This window comes from Lepidochelys kempii, chromosome 2, assembly GCF_965140285.1.
Source record: "Lepidochelys kempii isolate rLepKem1 chromosome 2, rLepKem1.hap1, whole genome shotgun sequence".
NCBI classification, from domain to species: Eukaryota; Metazoa; Chordata; order Testudines; family Cheloniidae; genus Lepidochelys; species Lepidochelys kempii.
Genome location: NC_136381.1, coordinates 124,030,736 through 124,055,290, shown reverse-complemented (window position 1 = coordinate 124,055,290; position 24,555 = coordinate 124,030,736). Strand labels below are relative to the sequence as shown.

The window sequence follows — 24,555 nt, the reverse complement described above, 5'->3', positions numbered from 1 at the left end:
CTGGCATACCTTACTTCCCTCAACATGCTGCCTCAACTAGGCTCTGCCCACTCCCCACCTCTACCCGCCCAGCTGCATAGGAGATACCACAGTGGCTGCTCTCCTTGGATTGCGGTGACCTGTGATGCAAGTAGCCCACACAGGAGAGTAAGGGAGCACTTTAGACCTCTTCACTTACGTGCACAGGCATATAGGTTGGCTCACGACTGAGCCCAGAGCAAGAGCAGAATAATAGTTTAGTTCTGCCACTTCTTTGTTCTGTGGCAATTTCATTTTAACAAGAGATGGACCTGAGCAGCAACATTTGGATCTGGATGTCAGAACTCCCTCACAGGCATCAGGGACATTCATCTCCAAGGTTTAGATTCAGCTCAGTATAAAAAGAGAGAGAGGCCAGATAAGAAATTCAAATCCATATTCAGATTCTGAATGCCCCCAAAGTTCAGTGGTGTTCAGATCCATCTGTGCATATAACCAAGGAAACAAGTTGGATTATCCTTTAATGTGCTAGAACTTACATTTACATAGCATTTACCATGGAATGAATCATCGACTACACTGATCTCTTTACCTTTCTGTTGTTGTTTTTTAACCAATACAATTTTGGGAGGGAGCGAAGGCAAAAATTGCACCCCAGCTGACAAATTTTGTATCAAAAGTGATTTGAAAGAGTTGAGATAGCAAACTATGGAAAGAGGGATTTATAATGGGAAAGCCAATTCAGCCTGAAAATAAGTGAATGTCATATCTTTCAAGATACAGACTCCACATTTCTCACTAAAAGGCAAACCTTTGATGCTTCTCAGAAGTATGTAAATTCTATAGTAATTCATTTATTCAGTGACAATGCCCCACCTTCTAAATCAAACCCTCCAATATGTCATTATCCAACAGCTCAGAACAGACTCTTTGTATGAATATATCAAGATGCCGAAGTCTGCACTGAAAACAAAAAGGCAGCTCATTTACTAGGTATTTGATGTCTAGTCTTAGGAAACAGTTTCAAACAGAAATTAAAGTAAAGGCATTTTTTCTAACCATGGTCTCTGTATTTGCAGATATTCCGTAGATCGGCACACTGATATGGACAGAGTATTCAACATCAATTCCGGAAACGGTTCAATATTTACTTCAAAACCCCTTGACCGGGAAACATTGCTATGGCACAACATTACAGTAATAGCAGCAGAGATCAGTAAGTCAAACCTAAATACCACCACTCTCCCTGATGTAATGAATTTAGCCTTCTAGCTGAGTGTGTGTAAACTACTGCTGGGAAGATGTCAGGCTGTATGGATGGGCCCGCTCAATACTAATCAAGCAAGGGAATGGCTGAAAAAGATGCTCTGCGCTTCCTTTTCTTTTTCCTAGGGCGACAGCTTATGAAGAGACAACTCTTGTACCTGAACGGGCGGAAAGTTAGTGCTTACATGTTTCTGAATCAACCTGCCTGGAAAAATGCTCATAGCCATTCTTTAATACAGTAGGATTTGCCGACTTCTGAAAAGTTGTATACAGCAAACAAGATAATCGGAAAATAGTCCATACAGTGTGGCCAAAATCAATTCTGTAGCATAGCCTGGGAATTTTCAAGTGAGCCCAAAGGCCCCCAAATTCCATTAACATGCAATGAAAATTTGGCATCTAACTCCCGTGCATGCCTTTGAAATTCCCATCTATAGATACAAACCCATTCCATTATTTTAGCCCAGACGTAGGCAGTTTCTTTCTGTGGTGACACCACGTGTGTTAATTGTTTTGCGAGCTAGACAGCCAGAGAGGTATACCGGTTCTGTGTGAGACAGGCAGTCTCAATAAAAACATCCCCTGGATACTAATATTTTAATTACATGTCTCCTTTCTGTCCTGCGGCATGCTGCAAATGCTGGCATCAGTGGGTGCAAAGTCGATTCATTTCTGTGGAGTTGCATCCTCTCGTGCTAGGGCTGGATTTGATTGAAGCAGGGTGGAATGGATGGATCACTGGCTGTATAAATGTTCAAAAATTTGGATGCTGTTGGGAAGCTTCAGGGTATTTATTTTTAACTTTATTTTATTTAATTGGTATAAAAACAACTACAGGCTCTACTTTCTCATATATTATACATAAGTAGATATATAGCTGAAAATGACCTATGTCCAAGCCAGGCTCCAAGGCCAGACTAGCCCTTTCAAAGATGGGCAAGCTTTATAGTTTCTTAGGCGGGTCTCCACTAAAGCCATTCGGCAATTGGAGTTAGTCGTGGACTGTTCCATCAAATTGCAGATGCATTTAATTGAACTCAATAAAGTTAATTGAAGCTAAAGAAATATTGAGACAAATTAGAATAAGCAAGTACATTGCCACTGAAGGGTACTCCCTTCACATTAATTACCAGTACATTTGTAAACTCAGAAAGAGAAACGCTTTACAATGGTGAGTATAGTTATCCTCATTTTACAGAAGGGGAAAAACATGGAGATACAGAATGGTTTTGGCCAACATTTTCTAAAATATCTAGTAAGTTTGGGTGCCTCAATTTTTGGGTGATCCCCTGGAAACACTTTGACCCAGATCCTCAAAGATATTTAGGCAAATTATTCCCATTGAAATCAATGGAAGTTAGGTACCTAAATACTTTTGAGGATCTGGGCCTTTGGGCCTGTTGTTCACAGATGCACAGCACCTCCAACTCTTAAGTGAAGTCAATGGGAGCATCAGATGCTTCCAATTCACTGCCACTGTACCATACTGCCTCATTACTGAAATTCTGAAGGTGGTTTAAATCTTTACACTTACATTGGGAAAGGTACAGTAGATATTGCACTGCAGAAGATACTCGACAACCAAAATCAGATAAATTTTAGGATTTCAGTCTGTGGATTGACAAAAGCTACATCCAAAACTAAGGAGATGTGTTAACATTATGCACCAAAATGAGGAACCTGCCTGGTCCATACAGTAGCCCTCTTTGCTGGACAGTCTAATAACAATTAAGTGATTTGTGAACAAGAAGAAGTTAAGCATCTCTTATGCCTTCATGTAAAAGGATTTGGAAGGAGAAAAAAGAGCAGTGAGGCTTGAAGATTGTATAAATATATTGTATCTACATACCTGTTATATCTCTCTGAAAAAAAAAGTGAGAGAGAGACTTTGAATTATATATTTTTCATGGAAGTTCTCCTAGTTACTATATTGTTATTTTGAATTTTTTTTTGACTCAGAGCCAGCTAGAAACAAATAAAACTGTGTAGTTATTTGTACAAAGCAGCATGTAGAATAAGTATAATTAAGAATGATAGGAAAACCCTCACACATATTTGAGTGAATTCCTAGAAAATACATATGGGTGTGAAACCTTCATAGCCATGAAAATTAAAATTAGGAGCTGGGATTTTGCCTATTATAAAGATTCAAAATTTGTATCTACCTTTTAGTGTAGATTTCAGCTTGGTCTGTATTATTCTTAGACCCTTAGTGTTATTTTACACACAGGATGAATTTAGTCCAATGGCCCAAATTAAAAAATGCTTTATATCCAATTCAATCATATTAACTTCAATGCAACTGTAGAGGTTTAAAGCACAATATTTGGCCCAAACCACTAAGTTCTTAATAAAGTACAGAGCAGGCAATTCCAATTTTGTGACTATAAAGTAATAAAATAATAGGTGAGTATTAAAACCAAATTTTACCAAAAACACTCCAGTGAATTCTTTTAGATATATAAAAGGCTCAAGAATTGCTGTATTTTATTCATCTTTTTTATTATAATAAAATATAATTATTATAATAAAATTATATTATATTATTTTTGCCTTTGACCCTTGTTTAAGATTCATTAATAATCTGTACAATCAGTATTATGGAGGGTATGGTTCTTTGGAGCAATTTAAACCAATCCAGGAAATGGAGAAATCCCAATAAAATAAATGGCAACCTCTATTTGCAGATTTTTTTTTTTTTTTGGTTGTGATGATGCTCTCACTAAAACAAAGGTTTTGTTGTTGTTCTTTTTAAACTTGAAGAGCCAAATTCATTGCTTGCTTTTATTTTTATATCATTGAAGTTGATTTGGATTTATTGGAATTTTCCAAATTGCTTCTTTTTTACGAAGTAAATAGTATTTCCATAAATATTTTTAACTCAAGAATTTTTTTTAAAAAAGAGTATATCACTCTTGCTGCCTTATACAGCTCCTGTGAGAGAAGTAAGCAATGCACTACATAGGGCTTATGTCCTCAGCTGATGTGTTTTAGTGTCAACTCTGGAATAGCAGCAAACAGAGATCAATCCACAAAAGGTCAGAAAGCATCTGTCATAATAACAGTTGGTGTTTATATAGCACTTTATATGAAAGCACCTCATAAACATTGGGCCCATTCCCACTACCCATTTCTCACCCAAGTAATCTATCCACATATAGGACCTGATCCTGCAAATATTTACACATATGTAAAGGTGAATAAAGATATGAGAAATGCATAAAGATATGAGGCGTGGCTCCACAATTAGTCCCATTGACGTCAGTAGATTGCATGAACATGAATAAAATCTCCATGTATAAATGAAGACTTGAATTATTCAGTCCTTGTTCTCTCCTTTTCTTCCCCAGCACTGAGTCCTATGCGTACTATGCAGCTTTCGCCTTTCTTTCTATTTTTATCATTGCAGACAACCCAAAACAAAGTAGCCGGGTCCCTGTGTTCATTAAGATTCTGGATGTAAATGACAATGCCCCAGAATTTGCTATGTTTTACGAGACCTTCGTCTGTGAAAATGCAAAGGCAGAACAGGTGTGTTGATTGTTTGCACTCCATAATAAAAAAAAAACTATTAAAAATGAATTCTGTTTAGGCATTACTCTTGCATCACCTCATCAGGAGGTGTACTTTGTGTTGCCACAAGCTGTCACCGTGCAAAATTAAATTAAGCAGTGACTGTGTCATATCTGATTATATTTAGCATTCTTGTATCTGAAGTGACAGTGTGTTTTACATAGTTAAATGTGGTTGCTTCTTGTAGTGTGTCATGCTATCTACAATTCAGTTCCGTCTCTCTTCCCTTGAAAATGGGATTCTGCATCTGTATGTCCGGGTGCTTCCATCATCTCTCTTGAAGAACGGTTACAGGTCTCAACAAAAGTCCTGCCTTGTAAATTAGCTCCAGGCTGCCACATTGCTCTAGTTCCTAGTTCACATTGCTCTGCAAGACCTGTTGCTTGATGGTTCAAAACAGCAGATATCCCAGAGGATTCAGCCACACAACTCCCGTTTAAAATGAATAGGATTTGTGTGGTTAAATAGCCTAGTCGGCTTTGCTATCTCAGCCTTCGTTTCTGCAGCTTGTTCCCACTGCGGATTTCCCACCCACTTGGGATGGCACCAATCCATGCAGTCCCCAGAACTCCACAGAGTTCAAGTCACTGCCCAAGTCATTAAGTTATTGGGCTGAAGGGCTGCAGTACAACAGCTTGGTGACACACACAGACAGGCCCAATTTTCATTCATGGTAAGGCCCCTCTGGCAGCATCAAGGGCCTTAAAGCGAAAGAAAATTATATCTATCCCCATTTTAAGACCATTTAACCGTTCTAGAGCAGATAGCCTTAATGTAAATGAGAATCAGGCCCACAGTCATCGAAGGGTAATGTTGCTGTTATCATTTCAGCTGATACAGACCCTAAGTGCAGTTGATAAGGATGATTCTTTCAGTGGACACCAGTTTTCATTCTCCTTGGCTCCAGAAGCAACCAGCGGCTCAAACTTTACAATCCAGGACAACAGAGGTGAATTCCTAGGAAGACTTTATTTTGTTTTTTATTCTTTGTGTTTTTCAGCACACAGTTGAGAACTCCTGTACCATTTGCTTTGTGTTTTCAGACAACACAGCAGGGATCTTCACCAGAAGAAACAGATATAACCGACATGAAATGAGTACTTATCTCCTGCCTGTGGTGATATCGGATAGTGACTATCCAGTCCAGAGCAGTACTGAAACAGTGACAATCCGAGTGTGCGCCTGTGACCGTCGGGGGAAGATGCAGTCTTGTAATGCAGAAGCCCTGATCCATCCAACTGGCCTTAGCACAGGGGCTTTGATTGCCATTCTTCTCTGCATCATTATATTGCTAGGTAATAGACCCAGATGAGTTTCGTTCCTGGGGGAAGTGAGGGGGCAGCTGGAAGGAAGAGGGAGCATTACACATTAAAGACACATTGGAGAGATCTTTTCTGCATTATTCTGTAACAAAGGAGAAGTCTATAAAATCAGTGCCTAGTGGGTGGAAGATACTCCCAGATCACAATTCTCCACTCACATAGGCAGCAGCATTTTACGCCCACTTTGGGCAGATGCAAATGACTAAACAAGGTGCAAGGCAATATATCAAAATCAAAGCCACTAGATGTATCATGCTGCATTTACAGTGCTACATTGCAGATTATGAGGCATGCTGAAGTTAGCGTGACCAGACAGCAAGTGTGAAAAATCGGGACAGGGATGGGGGCTTATAGGCACCTATATAACCCAAAGCCCCAGATATCAGGACTGGCCCTATAAAATCAGGACATCTGGTCACCCTAGCTGAAGTAGACACCTGTTGGGGTGCTGGAGAAGCATATTGAGTTGGGACAACTACAACACCCTTTGAAAGGACACCACATGCTCTCCTTCCAGCACCAGAAGATACAAATGGGGTGGGGCTCTTTTGGGGTATGCAGCCCTCAGGCCAAGCTCCAGCCCCTCTCCCTTCCATTCTGGGTAGATGAGGACTGGTATTCTGGCTGCCCCCAGCAAGACAGTAGAGCTGGGAGAAAAAAAACCCTCCCCTCATAGCCCTTCCTTACCTTGTACACCCCATGCAAGCCCAGGAGCAGTCTAGCCCTTAGCCTTTCGCTGCACTCGGTACCCACTTTGGGAATACGAGGAATTTTGAAATTTGGTGTCTCTTAGGGAGACACTGTCAGATGCTCTACCTACCTGCCCAGGGAAGTAAAGGGGGGCATGAAGTAGGGGCAGGAAAGGGGACAGTAATGCTGCTACTCCCACTCCTATGCATGTGGGCTGAAAATGGGCAGGGGTGGATGGGAAGTAGGTGGCACAAATGCTGGACCCACCCCTCAAACATGCTGGGCAGCACAGCTGAATCACCTTAGCCAAGGACATAATCTGCTAATGATGTTTACTGGTAGCAAATTACTCCCTTCTGGAGCAAGAGGATGGGAGGGAACCCAGGGACCACATGGTGGCTCCAGACATGCACTGCCCCTTACTCAGGGCAGATTGCTAAATGACAGCCTTGCCCATAATTTGCAATTACGGGGGGGGGGGTTACGTCATTACTTTTAAGGGTGGAACCCACTTAATATCAACTAATGGAACAGGAAAAATTGCCCTATGCTGCAAATCATTCTGCATGCATTTAGTACAACTGTTCTCAGTAATATCAATCTGACATTAAACGATTTCCAGTTTAATGTCAATTGAAAATAATTGATTTCCTGCTCTCAGCAGCACTTTATGTCAATTATTGCGCATGTCACCATGCAGCATAAGCAGATTTTCAATTAACTAGACTATATCATTTTCTGTTTTACGTCTAGCTGCAGGGCTTGTAGGTGCAAACATTACTCCACGTGATGCAATGACCTGTGCAGATCCAAACCACAATTTCAATGTTTATAGTAACTAAAGGTGCCTCCAGATTGGTGATTTTATTTGCATCTTGAGAAAGCTCAGATTACTTCCTAGAAACTGCCAGCTCATGTTGAAAATTGATTTGGATATGATTGATTTGGATAGCTTGACTGTACTTCGGTTTTTGCATCTAACTGGTCCAGAGATTTTTATTTGCAAGTTCAGCATAGAAGAAAATTCTTGGAGTATCAAGTACCTAGTATTAGTTATTGTTCATGAATTTATCATTCTACTATCCCTTTGTGGAGTAACCATGCCCCAACAGTAATTACATACATAAAATACAAAGAAGCAAGAACACATTATCCCTCTCTTCTGAAATGAGAGCCAGTGGACTTTCTGAATCCCATTAAAAAACTGACCTTCTTGTTTTTCAGTCCTTCATGATTTTCTTTAGACTACCTCATAGACCTGCATTGCCTCTTTCATCAAACATCAGCCTTCCACATAGTCTCTTAGACTGTATACTCTTTAGGACAGGAACTGTCCTTCATGCTGTGTTTCTGTGGCACATACAGAGGGACCCCCCGAATGGATTAGGATTTCGAGGGGCTACCGTACTATAAATAATAAGTTGTTGTCTTCATCATCATCGTGTGTGAGAACCTACAATTCCTGCCATCTAGACCAGCCTCCATCACCATCACTTCTCCCAGCTTCATCAACTAACCTATCCTTTTCAAATCATAGCTGACGCTATCCTTTGTTACCCAAGCAGTAAAGACATAACAGCGATTTTTTTAAAAAAATGGGAATTTGCACCTGTTCTGTGGATAGAGTTGCCACTGACTTTGATGGGAGTTTAGCACAGGGGCTGCAGAAGCAGACACTGGCACTATGTCCTTTAACTTATGTGACAGGTCGGGCCAGATGGCTACAGGAGAGTGATAGAAGGCAGATATATTAGCCCCAGGTTAAATAGGTCCCTTTTCCCTGGGTAAGGTAACAGGGAAGGTTCCAGAACAATCAGGAACTTTCTGAAAACAATTAAGGCAGACAGGCTGATTAGAACACCTGCAGCCAATCAAGAAGCTGCTAGAATCAATTAAGGCAGGCTAACCTGGGTTTTAAAAAGGAGCTCACTTCAGTTTGTGGTCCGCGTGCGAGGAGCTGGGAGCAAGAGGTGCAAGAAGCTGAGAGTGAGAAGGCGTTCTATTGGAAGACTGAGAAGTACAAGCATTATCAGACATCAGGAAGAAGGTCCTGTGGTGAGGATAAAGAAGGTGTTGGGAGGAGGTCTTAGGGAAGTAATCCAGGGAGTTGTAGCTGTCACGCAGCTGTTACAGGAGCCACTGTAGACAGCTGCAATCCACAGGGCCCTGGGCTGGAACCCGGAGCAGAGGGCGGGCCCGGGTTCCCCCCATCTCGATACTGGAGGAGTTGAACTGGACTGTGGACTCCACCAGAGGGTAAGGTCTCTGGCCTGTTTCTCGATCCACTACATGGATCAGCAGAGACTGCAGGGATTGTTCTTCTTCCTTTCCCAATGCTGGCCAGTGATGAGGCTAACTGAGTGAATGGCAGATTTGAGCCATGAAAGTGACCAAACTGAGGGCTGCCGTGAATCTCTGAGGCAAGAAATCCGCCAATAAGCGCAGGACCCACCAAGGCAGAGGAGGGACTTTGTCACCACTGGTGTTAGCAGTGGGATTTGGTGTGCACAGCGCGGAGGAAGAAAGGAGGTGTTGTTATTATTTTAAAAAAAAAAAAAGGAGAGGGTTTACTGTTTTTCCCACCAAATGGAGGAGGTAGTGCGGGCACTGATACAAGCCACGGCTGCCCAGCAGGAAGCTACCCGTGTCCAGGCAGCCACCCAACAGGAGGCAGTGCAGCTGCAGCAAGAGACTAATCGCCTGCTGATGGACCAGGCTGCTCAAGACCGGGCTATGTTGCGGGAACCAGTAAACCAGGTAAAGGCCCTTACAGAGCTGAACTGCGGCCATGATGGGACGCAGATCATGCGGGCCAGCAATTGGCTGCAGAAGATGACGCGGGAGGATGAGTAGAGGCATACCTCCTGGCCTTTGAGAGGACAGCCCTGCGGGAGGCTTGGCCCCGAGAACAGTGGTCTGGCATCCTGGCTCCATTCCTGTGTGGGGAGGCCCAGAAGGCCTACTATGATTTGCCTGAAGAGGCTGTGGCAGACTACCCCCAGCTGAAAGCAGAGATCCTGGCCAGATCTGGTAACGACCACAGTGCGGGCCCAGCGATATCACAAGTGGAGGTACAAGGAAAACAAAACCCCATGGTCCCAATTGTTTGACCTCATCCATCTCACACGAAAGTGGTTGCGAACTGAGTCCCGGAGTCGGTACTAGAGGTTCTGGTCATCGACCAGTACATGACAGGACTACCGCCAGACTTTCACGGCTGGGTAAGCCAGAACGAACCCTCCACCTATGACGAGGTTGTCACACTGGTAGAGAGGCGAAGGACGGCGAGGGAGCTGACCCGACCAGTTAAGGAAGAAGCACCCTGGGTTAAACCAGCAGCACCAAGCCGTAGAGCTCGGGTGACTGGGCGACCAGGAGAACCCAGGTGGAAAAAGAGAGAGGCTGAAGGCCCACTGGAAGCCACAAAGAGTCGGAGCACTGAGCGGGAAGAAGATCATGATGTTAGACTGCCCAAATCAAGAGACCGGGGAACGCCTAGGGCTCCATACACATGTTACGCCTGCGGGGAGTGGGGACACATAGCTGCACAGTGTCCCAAGGCTGAGGAGCCTATGCAGTGTAACCTGGGGAACTGGGCAGACCCATGCTCCCTAATCCACCTTGTGGGGGTCTCACTAACCCCACATATGTACACCAGACCAGTGAAGTTAAATGGGGTAGAGACCACGGAACTGGTTGATTCGGGGAGTGCTATCATGCTTGTCTCGGGGAAGCTCGTGAAGCATAGTCAGCTGCTGTCGGCTAAGCGTATGGGGATAACATGCGTCCCTGGGACAGTTGGTTATTACCCCACCATCCCAGTAAAAATAGAGATTCAGGGGAACACTACTGAGGTAGCAGCAGGTGTAGTCCCTAAACTCCCATACCCGGTGCTCATAGAGAGGGACTTCCCAGGGTTTGGAGACTTACTCCCAGTAGGGGAATTGGAGAAAGGGGGAAACCCTGAAGTCAGTGAGGCATCCACAGTAGACTGTCAACCCCCAGTCTTCTCTGAAATATCCCCAGATTTGTTCTCCACTCCCAGACAGGGTAGAAAGTCACAAAGGGAAAGGAGGGCAGCTAAGGCCTTGGGAACCCGAATAGTGACCCAAAGCCAGAGGGTCGCTCTCGTAGGTAGGCGGACCCGAGCAGCTGAAAAGGAGGCCACCCAGGAGGGAGAAGCACCCGAGTCTGACCCACACCCTAATGCCTCTGAACCAGTAGAGGCAACAGAGACTGGGCCCCTAGATCTCGGGCAGAATAGCCCCAGAAGAGGAAATTTTGGACGGGACCAGGCTGAAGACCCAAGGTACAACAACATTAGGAAGGAGGTGACCGAAATAGATGGGGTCTCCATGGAAGGGAAAACCCAAGGACCAGGACCCTACTTCATAATGAAGAAGAATCTCTTATATCGAGTTGCACCAGTACAGGGGCAGAAGGTACAGCAGATCCTAGTACCTCAAAAACATGAAAATGCTGTATTAAGTCTTGCCCATAGTCATCTTTTGGGGGGAGCATTTGGGGGTAGAGAAGACCCTGGCACAGGTCCTGCGACGATTCTTCTGGCCCAGAGTACATGAAGAATTGTGGAGGTACTGTGCGTCCTGCCCAGAGTGCCAGCTGCACAGTCCCCGTCCCAACTTGAGGGCACCTTTAGTACCCCTTCCCATCATAGAGGTCCCCTTCGAGCAAATAGCCATGGACCTAGTGGGACCCCTGGAGAAGACGGCCCGGGGCCACCAATATACACTTGTCGTTCTGAATTATGCTATTCGCTACCCAGAAGCCGTCCCACTGCAGAACACGGCCTCTAAAACAATAGCTAAAGAGTTGTGGGGATCTTTGCCTGAGAGGGGGCGACCAAAGGAGATATGAACAGACCAAGGTACCCCATTTATGTCGAAGCTAATGAAGGACCTCTGTACGCTGCTCCATATTCATACCCTGAGAACTTCAGTCTATCATCTGCAGACCGATGGGCTGGTAGAAAGGTTTAAGCGAACCCCGAAGGCAATGATAAGGAAAGTGGTAAGTCGGGACTGGAAGGATTGCGACACCCTACTACCCTACCTTATGTTCGCAATCCGGGAGGTACCTCAAGCCTTAACTGGGTTTTCCCCCTTTGAGTTATTATACGGACGCCACCCCTGTGGCATACTAGATATCGCAAAAGAAATCTGGGAAGAGGAACCCAATGAGGGGAGAAATATAATTGAGCATGTGTTGCAGATGCAAGAACGGGTAGCCCGGGTCACCCCTATTGTATGGAAACATTTGGGAAAGGGGCAGGAGGCCCAGCGAACCCATTACAATCACCAGGCAAAAGTCCGACACTTCCAACCAGGGGATCGGGTGATGGTGTTGGTACCCATGGCAGAAAGCAAGCTTTTGGCCCAATGGCAGGGGCCCTATGAGGTGGTTGAACCCATGGGGGAAGTAAACTACAAGGTGCGGCAGCCAGGATGCCGGAAATAAGAACAAATTTATCACATTAACCTCTTAAAGCCTTGGCACCAACGAGAGGTGTGTGTAGTGGCCCAAGAGACCCCGATCAGGAAATAACATGCAGGAGCAGATCAGGATATCCATTGATCTGACACCAAACCAGAAGAAGGAGGTATCTGAGATGATCAACCGATACCAAGACGTGTTTTCAACCAAACCAGGTCAGACCACCGAAGCATATCACCACATTATCACAGACCTTGGGGCAAAGGTAACTTTAAGCCCCTATCGGGTCCCAGCGGCAAAAAGGGAGGAAATCAAGGCAGAGGTAAAAAGGGTGTTGGAGCTGGGAGTCATCGAAGAAACCCACAGTCAGTGGTCAAGCCCGATTGTGTTGGTGCCCAAACGTGATGGCACCACTAGGTTTTGTAATGACTTTCGCCGGCTGAATGAGATATCCAAATTCGATGCATACCCCGTATCAATGAGTTAGTTGACCGCCTGGGCAATGCCCGATTTTTGACCTCCCTTGATTTAACAAAGGGATACTGGCAGATTCCCCTTGCCAAAGATGCAAAAGAAAAGACGGCATTCTCTACCCCAGAAGGTCTGTTTCAATATACTGTTCTTCCTTTTGGACTGCATGGGGCATCTGCCACCTTCCAGCATCTTATGGACAAGCTCCTATGGTCCCATACCAGTTATGCAGCGGCATACCTGGATGATGTGATTATTCACACCCCCAATTGGGAAACCCACTTGAAAAAGGTGGAAGCGGTTCTGGACACGCTAAGATGGGCTGGCCTCACAGGGCTAACCGAGGCTAAATACCTTGGCTACATTGTAGGAAGGGGCATGGTCAAGCCCCAACTAAACAAACTAGAGGCTATCCAAAATTGGCCCCGGCCGAATCAGAAAAAGAAAGTCCGGGCATTCCTGGGTGTGGTGGGGTACTACCAATGATTTATTCCCCATTTTGCTACCAGAGCGAGTCCCCTGACAGACCTGATAAAAGCCCGGGGTCCGGACATGGTGAAGTGGACAGGTGCCGCAGAGAAAGCATTCATGGATCTACGGACGGCCTTTTGCAGTAACCTCATGCTTATAGCCCCAGACTTCAACAAAGAATTCATTTTACAGACAGATGCATCTGAAATAGGATTGGGAGCTGTCCTATCGCAGGTGGTCAGAGATGAAGAACACCCAATCCTCTACCTCAGCAGGAAACTCCTCCCAAGAGAGCAGAAGTATGCCATGGTTGAAAGAGAGTGCCTAGCTGTGAAATGGGCCAAGGAAACACTACATTATTACCTTCTGGGATGACAGTTTACCCTTGTGACCAACCATGCACCCCTCCAGTGGATGCAGTGAAATAAAGAGAAGAATGAAAGAGTGACCAGATGGTTCCTGTCCCTACAACCTTTCCAATTCACCATACAATTCACCGGTCTGGAAGCCACCATGGCAATGCAGATGGCTTATCACGGGTACACTGCCTGACGTCCCAAGTTGCCCAACCCCGTGGTGTTGAGCAGAGGGGAGGGATATGTGACAGGGTCGGGCCAGATGGCTACAGGAGAGTAATAGAAGGCAGATATATTAGCCCCAGGTTAAGTAGGTCCCTTTTCCCTGGGTGTAAGGTAACAGGAAAGGTTCCAGAACAATCAGGAACTTTCTGGAAACAATTAAGGCGGACAGGTTGATTAGAACACCCGCAGCCAATCAAGAAGCTGCTAGAATCAATTAAGGCAGGCTAATCAGGGCACCTAGGTTTTAAAAAGGAGCTCACTTCAGTTAGTGGTCTGCGTGCGAGGAGCTGGGAGCAACAGGTGCAAGAGGCTGGGAGTGAGAAGACGTACTACTGGAAGACTGAGAAGTACAAGCATTATCAGACATCAGGAGGAAGGTCCTGTGGTGAGAATAAAGAAGGTGTTGGGAGGAGGCCATGGGGAAGTAGCCCAGGGAGTTGTAGCTATCACGCAGCTGTTACAGAAGCCACTGTAGACAGCTGCAATCCACAGGGCCCTGGGCTGGAATCCGGAGTAGAGGGCGAGTCCGTGTTCCCCCATCCCTCCATCCCCCCAACTCGATACCGGAGGAGTTGACCTGGACTGTGGGTTCCACCAGAGGGGAAGGTCTCTGGCCTGTTCCCTGATCCACTACGTGGATCAGCAGAGACTGCGGGGATTGTTCTTCTTCCTTTCCCAATGCTGGCCAGTGATGAGTCTAACTGAGTGAATGGCAGATTTGAGCTATGAAAGTGGCCAAACTGAGGGTTGCTGTGAACCTCTGAGGCAAGAAAATCCCCCAATAAGCACATGACCCACCAAGGCAGAGGAGGAACTTTGTCACACTATGTAAAGAATCTTGGAATACAGCTGGCCTGAGAGATGATCTATAAAATAAGGGCTGAATCCCTGAAATGCTTGCATACACTATTGGGAGTCAATAAATGTTTTCAGGGCCAGGCCCAGAAGGGTATATTTATATAAAAGTAAAAAAATGTACGGAGTGGTATTTAATAGAGCTGGGCAAAAGTTTTCAACAGAAATTTTTTTCAGCTGTTTCCGTGACACCAAAACATTTCACAAATATATGTTGATTTCACTGAACTGTTCATTTATTAAAAGATAAATTAAAAAACTGTAATATTTTGTTCTGACATTTTGATTTTTCAATTCAAAATGACCGTTTACAAATTTCCTTTTATTCTGTTTGGTTTTTTTAATTTAAACACATTTTAAAAAAAAAAGCTTGAAATCAAAAAGTTTTATTTGGTGTTGAATTAAACATGTGACCCAAAACAATTTTTTTAATTTTTTAATTTGCTGAAATTAAAAATGTTCAAGCCCAAACAATTACTTCCCAGTTTTTCAGAAGTACCAACAACCTGAAAAATCTGTTATTTGAACAGATCACTATGAGCACTGTAGCAAGAACCATCTTTCTGTAATGTGTTTGTACAGCACCTAACACAATGGGGCCCTGGTCCGTGACAGCATCCTAGAATACAAATAAGAAGAATACCAGTGCCAGATTGTGGTTGTTTATATGTTTTCAGTGATAAACATTCATATGTCATTTTAAAAAATGAAAAGTAGAGTCAAGATAAGTAACTAAAATTTGGCTTCACAAGGTAATAGGAAAGTTTGTCTTGGGCCCCAGTGCTGCAATGAGTTCTGTGCGAATAGACCTCTGTGCCACTGCAGAACTGCAACAATGCTAGTGAGACAGTATGCAGGTACCAGACTCTGCCCACTTAAAGATTGTTGCAGTATCAGGGCCTTAGGTACAAACCAAAAAAGATTATACGCCTAAGCATTAAAAAGTGGGAAAGCTGTTTGAGAAATGTTGGGGGGGGGGTTGGTGATTAAATAATAAAAAAAAAATACTTGTTCTCTGGGGACAGAGCTGCAGCGCGTGTAAATTGTCAACGCTCCATGACGTCAACAGAGCTACAACCATTACACTAGCTAAGGATCTTCCCCATGTTCTGCACTTCTTTCCAGGAAAAGAAAAAAACTACTGAAAAAAATAGTTTAGATATGCAGCTTTGCTAAGCTTTCATCACACCCCAATAGGAACAAGCCTTGTCCTTCGAGCAAGTTTTGCAGCATTTTAGGTGTTTGGTCTAATTTGCACTCTCTATTACAATATTTTGAGGGAGGGGTTTGCCTTGAGACTAGGCTGGCAATTTCAAAGGAGCAAAGCTGCTACACGACTAAGGGAAAATGCAACCCGCTGACAAAATATGACTCTTCCCACTAGCTTGAAATCCTCTTTCTTCTCATATTTATCCCACTCTCAGCTCCCAAAGTGATCACAGGCAGACAAGGCACAAACAGAAATTTTGCAATTTTGCAGCGCAACTTCTGAAAGTTAGAGTTCAAGCAGCACAGTATTTCTTTCTGGCTTTAATTGGTGGCAAATTAACTCTTCCCCCTCCCCTCCCCCCGTCTCTCCATTTTATTTTTGTTTCCAGTTACAGTGGTGCTGTTTGCAGCTCTGAAACGGCAGCGGAAGAAAGAACCTTTGATAATTTCTAAAGAGGACATCAGAGACAACATTGTCAGTTACAACGATGAAGGCGGTGGAGAGGAAGACACCCAGGCTTTTGATATTGGCACACTGAGAAATCCTGAAGCCATAGAAGACAATAAATTACGCAGAGACATTGTGCCAGAAGCACTTTTTATGCCGCGCCGGACTCCAGCGGTACGAGATAACACCGATGTCAGAGATTTCATTAACCAAAGGTTAAAGGAAAATGATACAGATCCAACCGCGCCCCCATATGACTCATTAGCGACCTACGCGTATGAAGGTAATGGCTCTGTGGCAGAATCCCTCAGCTCTTTAGAGTCGGTGACTACGGATGGAGATCAGGACTACGATTACCTCAGTGACTGGGGGCCTCGATTTAAAAAGCTGGCGGATATGTACGGCAGCGTGGACAGTGATAAAGACTCTTAATATGTTGCCTTTGTTGATTTCCAGAAACAGCATTGAGATATATGAAGTAGCTATTTCTTTCTATTTATCCATGGCTCTGTGATAGGGCTCTCTATTCTATCGGTTCCAGTTGTCTAATGACTGCAGTCTGTGTGGATCAAATGTCAGAAAACTTTTTTCTAGTATAATTTTATGAGCTTCCAAGAGGCAATTTTTTTTTAATGCATCCACTTTACCAAGCCAGTCTTACAGGCACCGTGGTAGAGGAGGGAAACAGGAATGGAGGGAAGCAATATTTGTACTTGTTCTGCTTATATTGTAAATTGGAGTATATTACTGTTCCAGCTCACTTAATCTTCTTACTGTATTCAGATTATTCAGCTCAGATGATTGCTCTGTCCATTTTGTATTGCACATCCTAATGTACTGAGGTATTATGGTTTAACCTAAATATTATAGTAAAAAGTAGTGGGGGAGGAATTTATTATAAAATTAGAATCAGCTGACAAGGCTATAAGACAACATGAGAGTAAATTTTATTCTTGAATTTAAAGACGTCTAATTGCCATTTAACTATAAATATTTTTCTTGAACCTGCCATTGGCCCCCAAAGCATAAAATCATACCTACTACATGTATATAATTCCCTGTGGACCACTATACCTGTATCCTTCTTACCCAACATTCACAGAGAGGTGTGTGTGGTCTGTAGCTCTGAGCAGAGAATTGCTAAGTACTATCCCAGTTCTAACACTGACTCACTTTGTAACATTGGGCAAGTCACCTAATCACTCTGGATTATACTGTGGTTTTGAAACAAGACTTGATCAAGGAGCACAATGTAGTTGTGCTGTATTCTATGTCTGGTATAGCTCACTTCCTCCAGGCATACCAGCTCAGTGTGTAGGGAGGCAGAGTAAGGCTCCACCCATTCTTCTGCTTCTGCCTGCCCACCCACATGGAAGGGGAGTAGCAGCTTTAAGAAGGCTACCCTCTCCCTTGTGACATGGATAGCAAATGCAAAGAAGAAAGAGAGTACCTTGCACCCTTTACTTCCCTGCATGTGTGCATAAAATGGGTCACAGTCTGACTCTGTCTCAGTTTTGCCATCTGTAAAATGGGAAAATAATGCCTATCTCATAGGGATGTTGCAACGGTTAGAGAGAGAGTTTGAAAATTGCTTTGAAAGAGGAAAGTGCTAAACTCTCATCTCAGTAAGTCATTTCTAATGGCTTTTTTTTTTTTTTGGTGTGGATTTGAGCCCTGAATGCACAAGTAAATGAGAAACGTTCATCATTCTGGTTCCTAGAACCAGGAGGGTGTTAGAACACTGTCTTTACAAATGCATCAACCAGAATTGTTATAGGTTTCAATTACACCAAGAGGTGGAGTTTTAAACATGAATCTTTCAGTTGGTTTCCTTAATTTCCTTGCCAAACCTGCCATTTTTGCCTAAGCCAGTACAGTGGTACCATAGGACTCAGTACGGGCCAGTGTCTCTTCTTTGCAACTCACATGCATGAGGCAAAAGTAATCAGCAATGTATTAGAATGACAAGAGGAATATGTCACTGATTATGTTTCAGATCCAGTCATCTGAAATAGATTATTTTGAAATAGATTATTACAGCTTTTACAACCCTAAGGTCATAGCCTTATGACACCTTATCAGGAAAAAGTGAAGTTTCTCTTTATACATCATATACAACCAGTCTCATTCATTCAATATAAATAGAATAATTTACATAGTAGAATAATTTTATGTGATCTGTTGCAGTTGCTAGGTATTTGTGTTCTTTCCTTGAAACCATAAAGAAATTAGTTTAAACACCAGTCAGTAGCTCCAATTTACCCTTTCCAATAATACAAAGATAAGACAAACATTAAAAGGCAGCGAACTATAGGTTTATGCCATCTGTGGAACTCATTGCTACAGGATAATAAAACAAAGAGTTTAGTAAGATTCCAGAAAGGATTAGACATTTACAAGCATAATATATGCTTAGAAAAAACTAGGATTCAATGTAAAGGGCTATCAATCTTTGTGTGTTCAGGGCATAAACTGGCATCAGGAAGGCATCTCCTCCCCATTGTCCAGCACTGCACAATTGGGAATTAAGCAACTAGACCCTTTTGAAAAATCCCACTAGGTACCTACTTGCATCTTTAAGCACCAAACACCTTTACAAATCTGTCCATTTATGTCTTTGTTTCAATAGTCTGGCAGTAGCCATTGTCTGAGGCAGAAGAGCAAGTTAGATGGTTACTGGTCTGTTCTGTGTAGTGTGTTTCCTATGTTCTTATCGTTTCAGATGTTTTGTTTTTTCTTAATTAATTATACTTAGTAGCCGTTCAGGCTAGAATTTTGCATTTTATCGACCAATGGTTTTATCGTGTCAGGAACATCACATAGTGTACAGAGAATGCACCACACAAGCCTGTTGTGTAAATATATATAAAAGTGTGTAATCTACTGACACCAAAATTATTGTGACAAACTGAATAGCAAGTGAATTCCTGGAAGAAATTCTCATGAGGCAAGTGCATCATTACTCACGTCTGAATTATTCTTTTATCCATCCAGCCTATAAGTGCTGATTTTTCCACGAACGGGACTCATTTACCGTCACTCACACATAACAAAAAGGGTCCAATTCAGTCTTGTCTTCTTCGTCTATAGCTCCACAAAGTGCAATTAAAAAAAAATGTGCCATTTAAATTGTCATATTGCGGTAAATAAAATATTTGAGTAATATTTTTTACTGCACCTTGTGTACGGCAGTGGCAGAGGATGGAAATCACTGTGCCACACTATTTTTATTCAATGACAGGGATGTTTAAATTGTCCATTATAGACAAAGATGTGTCAGATTACAGCCTGCAATGTGGGTTTCTGGGCTGTGTTAAGGAAGTAGACTCTTGTCTTAATCAGTAGGATGTTTGTTCAGGTGGAAAGAACCCCTGGCACGATGCTAGGAGATTCCACTGAGACAAGCTACACAATCAGCTTGTAGTCTCAATAGTGGCAAACTAGATGACCTAATAATAAGAGAGGTACTGAAGGGTACCAAATAGTCTAGAGAGATGAGTGTGAAGGGGAAGGAGGGACGTGGCATAGCAATAGCAGAACAATTATTGGAGTAATTATTCCAGAATAAAGTCGTTTTTATTCCAGAATAGTGTCCACACGGGGAATTATACAGGAATAGCTATAGCAAAATAATTATTCCACTACAGCTATATAGGAAATTTCCCATGTGGACAAGCCCTAGGAGGAGATCTGAGGCTGGATCCAGCAATGAGCTCTGTGCAGGAAGGATCCCACTGCCCAAATAGATCCTCACTGGCGTCATAACAGGATGGGAGTTCAGTCCCCAGACCTGATGTTGCCTAATATGCTATATGACCATGGGAAACTCGTGATCTTGGTCATTTCCGTTTCCTTTGCGATAAGCCAGGAGGAATCACACACCCTTTTATAAAGTGCTTTGAGATCCTCAGATTAAAAGGCACTACATCAGGCAGTGCCCATAGCACCATTTTCTGAATAAGCCCTAAAAGTGGGCAGACTTTTCTTATTTATTTTTTGGTTCACTGCCAGGTCTGTCCTGATTATATACAAACACGTTTCATATTTGTTCAACATGAAAAAATTAAAAAGCAGTTTTCAGCTCTCCTAATTTGTCAAGTAACAGGCTACATCTCGAGGCACAGGTTTGGCATCTGTCTGTCATACTGAATTATGCAGAAAAAATTAAATTGGGTGTTTATAGCTCCCATGGTTGTAGCAAATAATAAGCAATGTATTAATAGGCAAGTAGGTAGAATTAGGTATGGAAATCTGTGTGTGTGTTTCTATGCATGAGAAGGAAGAAATAATGAACATTTTAAAATAGGGCACATTTGTAAATTAGATATTTTCATCTTCATTGGGGACAGTAATGAATGCTTAGTCAATTCCTTGGGGCCAGATCTTACACTTTCAGAATTCCAATAGTAGTTTTGCATGTGTGAGGAGCAAAACAGACTCCTAGCTGTCTTGGTCAGGCAAAATAGCTCAGAATCAGTGCCATTTTGGTGCAGAGCTCTATTAAAAAAAGACCCCAGAGCTGGAAAGTTTAAACTGCTGTAAGACAACATTTTACTTTTTTTTTTTATTATGTTTTAATTTTATACATCATCTCTATCTCATGATCGCTTCTCTGGATGTTGCCATGCTAGCAGGTGGTCCAAAGTCCCAATGGCCCATTGTGTTTAAATTAACACTGCAATCTGGATTTCTTTATCAAATTATGAGACCTGACAGATTAACAGTTGCTATGTTTATCTTGACTGGTGCAAACTGTTTCATAAATTTTGAAAAGGCAATTTTCCTTTCAGCCCTTCAAGAATTATGGCGCAGCCACTTCCTCCCCCTCCAATGAATGTTAAAGCTGCAGCATTTTAAATTTCCCTTCAGTAGTTAGAAAAAGACATTTTTAAAAGGATTTTTCTATGAAAAAGGTAGAACAAAACCATATTTAATGTCTGTGGCTTCATGGTTTATTCTATTAGGAGGGAAATACAGTAGCTGTCTCGCTTGTTAAAAATTAATACAGCAAAGGACCTTTTCAGTTTAATTTAGACATAGCTGAGACAATCTTTAACCTGCCCACCATTTTGTAATATCATGCTTATGGCCTGGTCCTGCATTCTGTGCATATGCAACACTTTCCTTGAAGGGGAAGATGGCAGGGTTGAAGTCAAGGGGAAATTGGCTGGCTGTTCAGGGAATTCAGCAGCAGGTGGTTATGGTTCGTATTTGGGGATTGTTTTGTTTTTTAACGAGATGGAGGGTGGGGAGTTGCAGGGAGGGTAGTAGAAAATCGGGGAGAAAAACTAAGTAATCAGTCGTATGCTAAGCAGGACCATTGTGACACTTAAAGCAGCAGAGCTACCATATTACACACGGTATTATTAAAAGAAAAGGAGTACTTGTGACACCTTAGAGAGTAACACATTTATTTGAGCATAAGCTTTCGTGAACTACAGCTCACTTCATCAGATGCATTCCATATGAGCTTTTACAATAACTGCAATTTCTTTGCAAGTATTTACTTTAAAAGACGACTGCAAACTTAAATGTCTCCTTCAACAGGGTTGATTTGACAAATAAGGCATAAGCCCAGCATTTAGGGAAATCATTTCCACACCAGTGGGCTTTTAGCCTTTCCTACAAGACTGCACTATTGATGTAGATACATCTGGAGACACTTTCTAGAAGCTCTTAGTTTTCTATGATCTATTAGTTTAGTGTTCATTAAAGAAACAAAAATGTATAGAATTATTGGACATTCAGGTGAACACAAGAAACAACACAGCAAACATGACATGGCTCTAGTTTTTGACAAAAACAAAACAAAACACCTCTTCAAAACCACTGTACTATTTTATTTCTGTGATTACTTTCATTGCTTTGCAAATTAAACTTAAAAAAAATAGGCCTTATAAAAAAAGGCTATGTGCATCCTAACTGTGCTGCCGAGCTAAGTCAATCTGGCAAACCCTATTGTGATTTGTGATTTTTTTCAACCCCTAAAATAAATGTTTTTCGGTATTGATTTTTTTTAATTAAAAATACTTCCAAGCATAAATTGAAATTGATGCCACTGCCCAGGAAGATTTACTAGCTGGAGTGCACCAGTCATGCAGTTACTCTCAGTTGTCATTCCCTTGTTCTGCAGAGAGAGCACAGAGTCAGATGGAAGTAGTCACTGTTCAGCACAGAGGAACGTTTGTGGGTGATAAGATTTTCATCATTTAAAAAGTTTACATCTGGAAGGTTCTCTGTATTACAAAGAGACCCATGCTGGAACAATTACTTTTATCTCAGTGTGGCTGGGCCATTTGTTACAGTCAGCTGGCAAATGTGCATTCTTTCCCCCTTATATTTCTTATTCACTGTAATGGCTTTTCTTTTCTTTTTTTGGGGTTAAGATTTAATGAGAAACCAATCTGAACAGCGATTTCTCACAGAAAGAGTGAATTTGCCTTTTTGCAAATCAATTTTTGTAACAAGTTATTTATATGATACTAAATAAATTTTTTTTTCTAACTCGCTTTTTTTATTCTCTCAGTTTACAGTCTATATTTACAAAGTTAACATAAAATAATGATATAAATCTTCTAAAGCAATTCTGCATCCACCATCCTGACACTGCCGCCAGTTGGCTCAGCCCATCAAATTTCATTGGTAAATGCTTGGCTTCTAACACACTGTGTGAGCAATTGGGCTGGTCTTGAGATTGGTGGGGCCTCAAGGAAGAATGATGTAATTGGACAAGGAGTCACTTCCCCTTAGGGACCCTCACTTGGAGAAGGAGATAGGAATGACCATTATATTGACAAAAGCATAGGGTTCAGAGCAGCTACTTATGTTTATAGGTGACTTCAATTAGAAACAGCTCTCATTGAAGTCAATGGGAGTTTTGCCTCAGTATTGGGTGTGGAATGTCCTCCATCTTGAAGTATATGAAGATCATAGCAGAGAAGTCAGATGTAATACACTTGTACATGTTACTCATTGGTTATTTCTCTTTTGTTAGAAGAGGGTCTCAAAGAGAATTTAGGCACAGGGCTAGGTTGACCATATATTGAAGATGAGCACAAACCTCAACTGAGATATCTTCTTATGCAAGCAGAGCTACTCTCTGAGGAAATTCTTCATTTTAGCACTTCATAAAGGAAAACACCCCATCTTATTTAACAACTTTTGTGAGGAAAGGGAGGGAAATATCATTGCAAAGCAGTGCTTCGTCAATAACATGGGTAAGGATACATTAGACCTACTCAGGTGAAGTAATTGACCTGAATGACTGACTCCCCTAAGTCGTTTATGAATTACGATAAATCAAGTGACTCACATAGGCCAGTGACTGGTTGGGCCATATGGAATGCTGTCTTAGATGCAACTCAAGAATACGGGTGAACATTTTATATGGTGATCTTAGCAAAACAGGGTGGTATTTTAGTATTCATTACTGAGATTGCGGTTTAGACTAATACATGTGTCTATATACAAACTAAAAATAAAGGAGATTAGTTTATTACGTGTATTACAGTACACCAAGGCCCCAGCTGGAGCTCCATTGCGGTAAGCCCTGTACATACAGGATTTTATCTATTACATACACACATATAAACCTTAGTTCACCTGTGTGTCATAACTATTATTTGTTTTGTATTTCTGTCGCACTGGGAGAGTCCAGTCACACCGAGGCCCCATTGTGCTAGGCCCTATGCAAATAGAGTAAGAGATAGTCTCTGCCCCAAAGAGCTTCCAATCTAATTAACAGAAGATGTAACAAGTTGGCGTAACAAACTAGCAGGGAGAAGTGGATGGTAACAGTGACAGGAGAACAGAGTTATGTATAATGGCTGTGGTCACAATTTGCCAGCTTGAGGGTTTGTTTTTTAAAGAGACCATAATGATTTCAGTAGGACTGCCACTTGGCCATTTTTTGACCAGCCTGGCCAGTTGCCGGTCAAAAGATGTACCATGTCAGTTTCTTTTTTGTGTGCACATGCTGCCACGCACATAGAAATCTTAGCTACAGGCTGTACACATCATGGCTGGGAATGTGCCGCAGCCTGGACAGCACCCAGGTCCCTTTCTGTGTGCCAGGCCCTCACCTGCTGGCTCCTCTTGCACTGGGAACCAGCCAGGAAGCGGGACAAACCATCACCTGAGGGTGAGGCTTATTAGCATGGATGGGTAAGGAAGAGGGTGGGGAGGCAGGGGCTCCTGGGAGGGGATGGTAGGACGGACTCTCTTGAGGGCTCCAGGA

General features: G+C 42.6%; 1 protein-coding gene across 5 annotated transcripts in view; it reads left to right on the top strand.

Annotated features, from left to right (window-relative positions):
- Positions 1-22,745, top strand: part of CDH6 (cadherin 6) — a 121,347-nt gene extending 98,602 nt beyond the window's left edge. For 4 of the 5 annotated variants that reach the window (XM_073332268.2, XM_073332269.2, XM_073332270.2 and 1 more), the window contains 5 exons: positions 1,059-1,195; positions 4,655-4,776; positions 5,650-5,767; positions 5,862-6,113; positions 16,261-22,745. In XM_073332268.2, the coding sequence (XP_073188369.1) occupies positions 1,059-1,195; positions 4,655-4,776; positions 5,650-5,767; positions 5,862-6,113; positions 16,261-16,751 (1,120 nt within the window). In that variant the 3' untranslated portion in view covers positions 16,752-22,745. The other variant, XM_073332271.2, reaches the window with a different exon arrangement.
- The last annotated feature ends 1,810 nt before the right edge of the window (positions 22,746-24,555 follow it).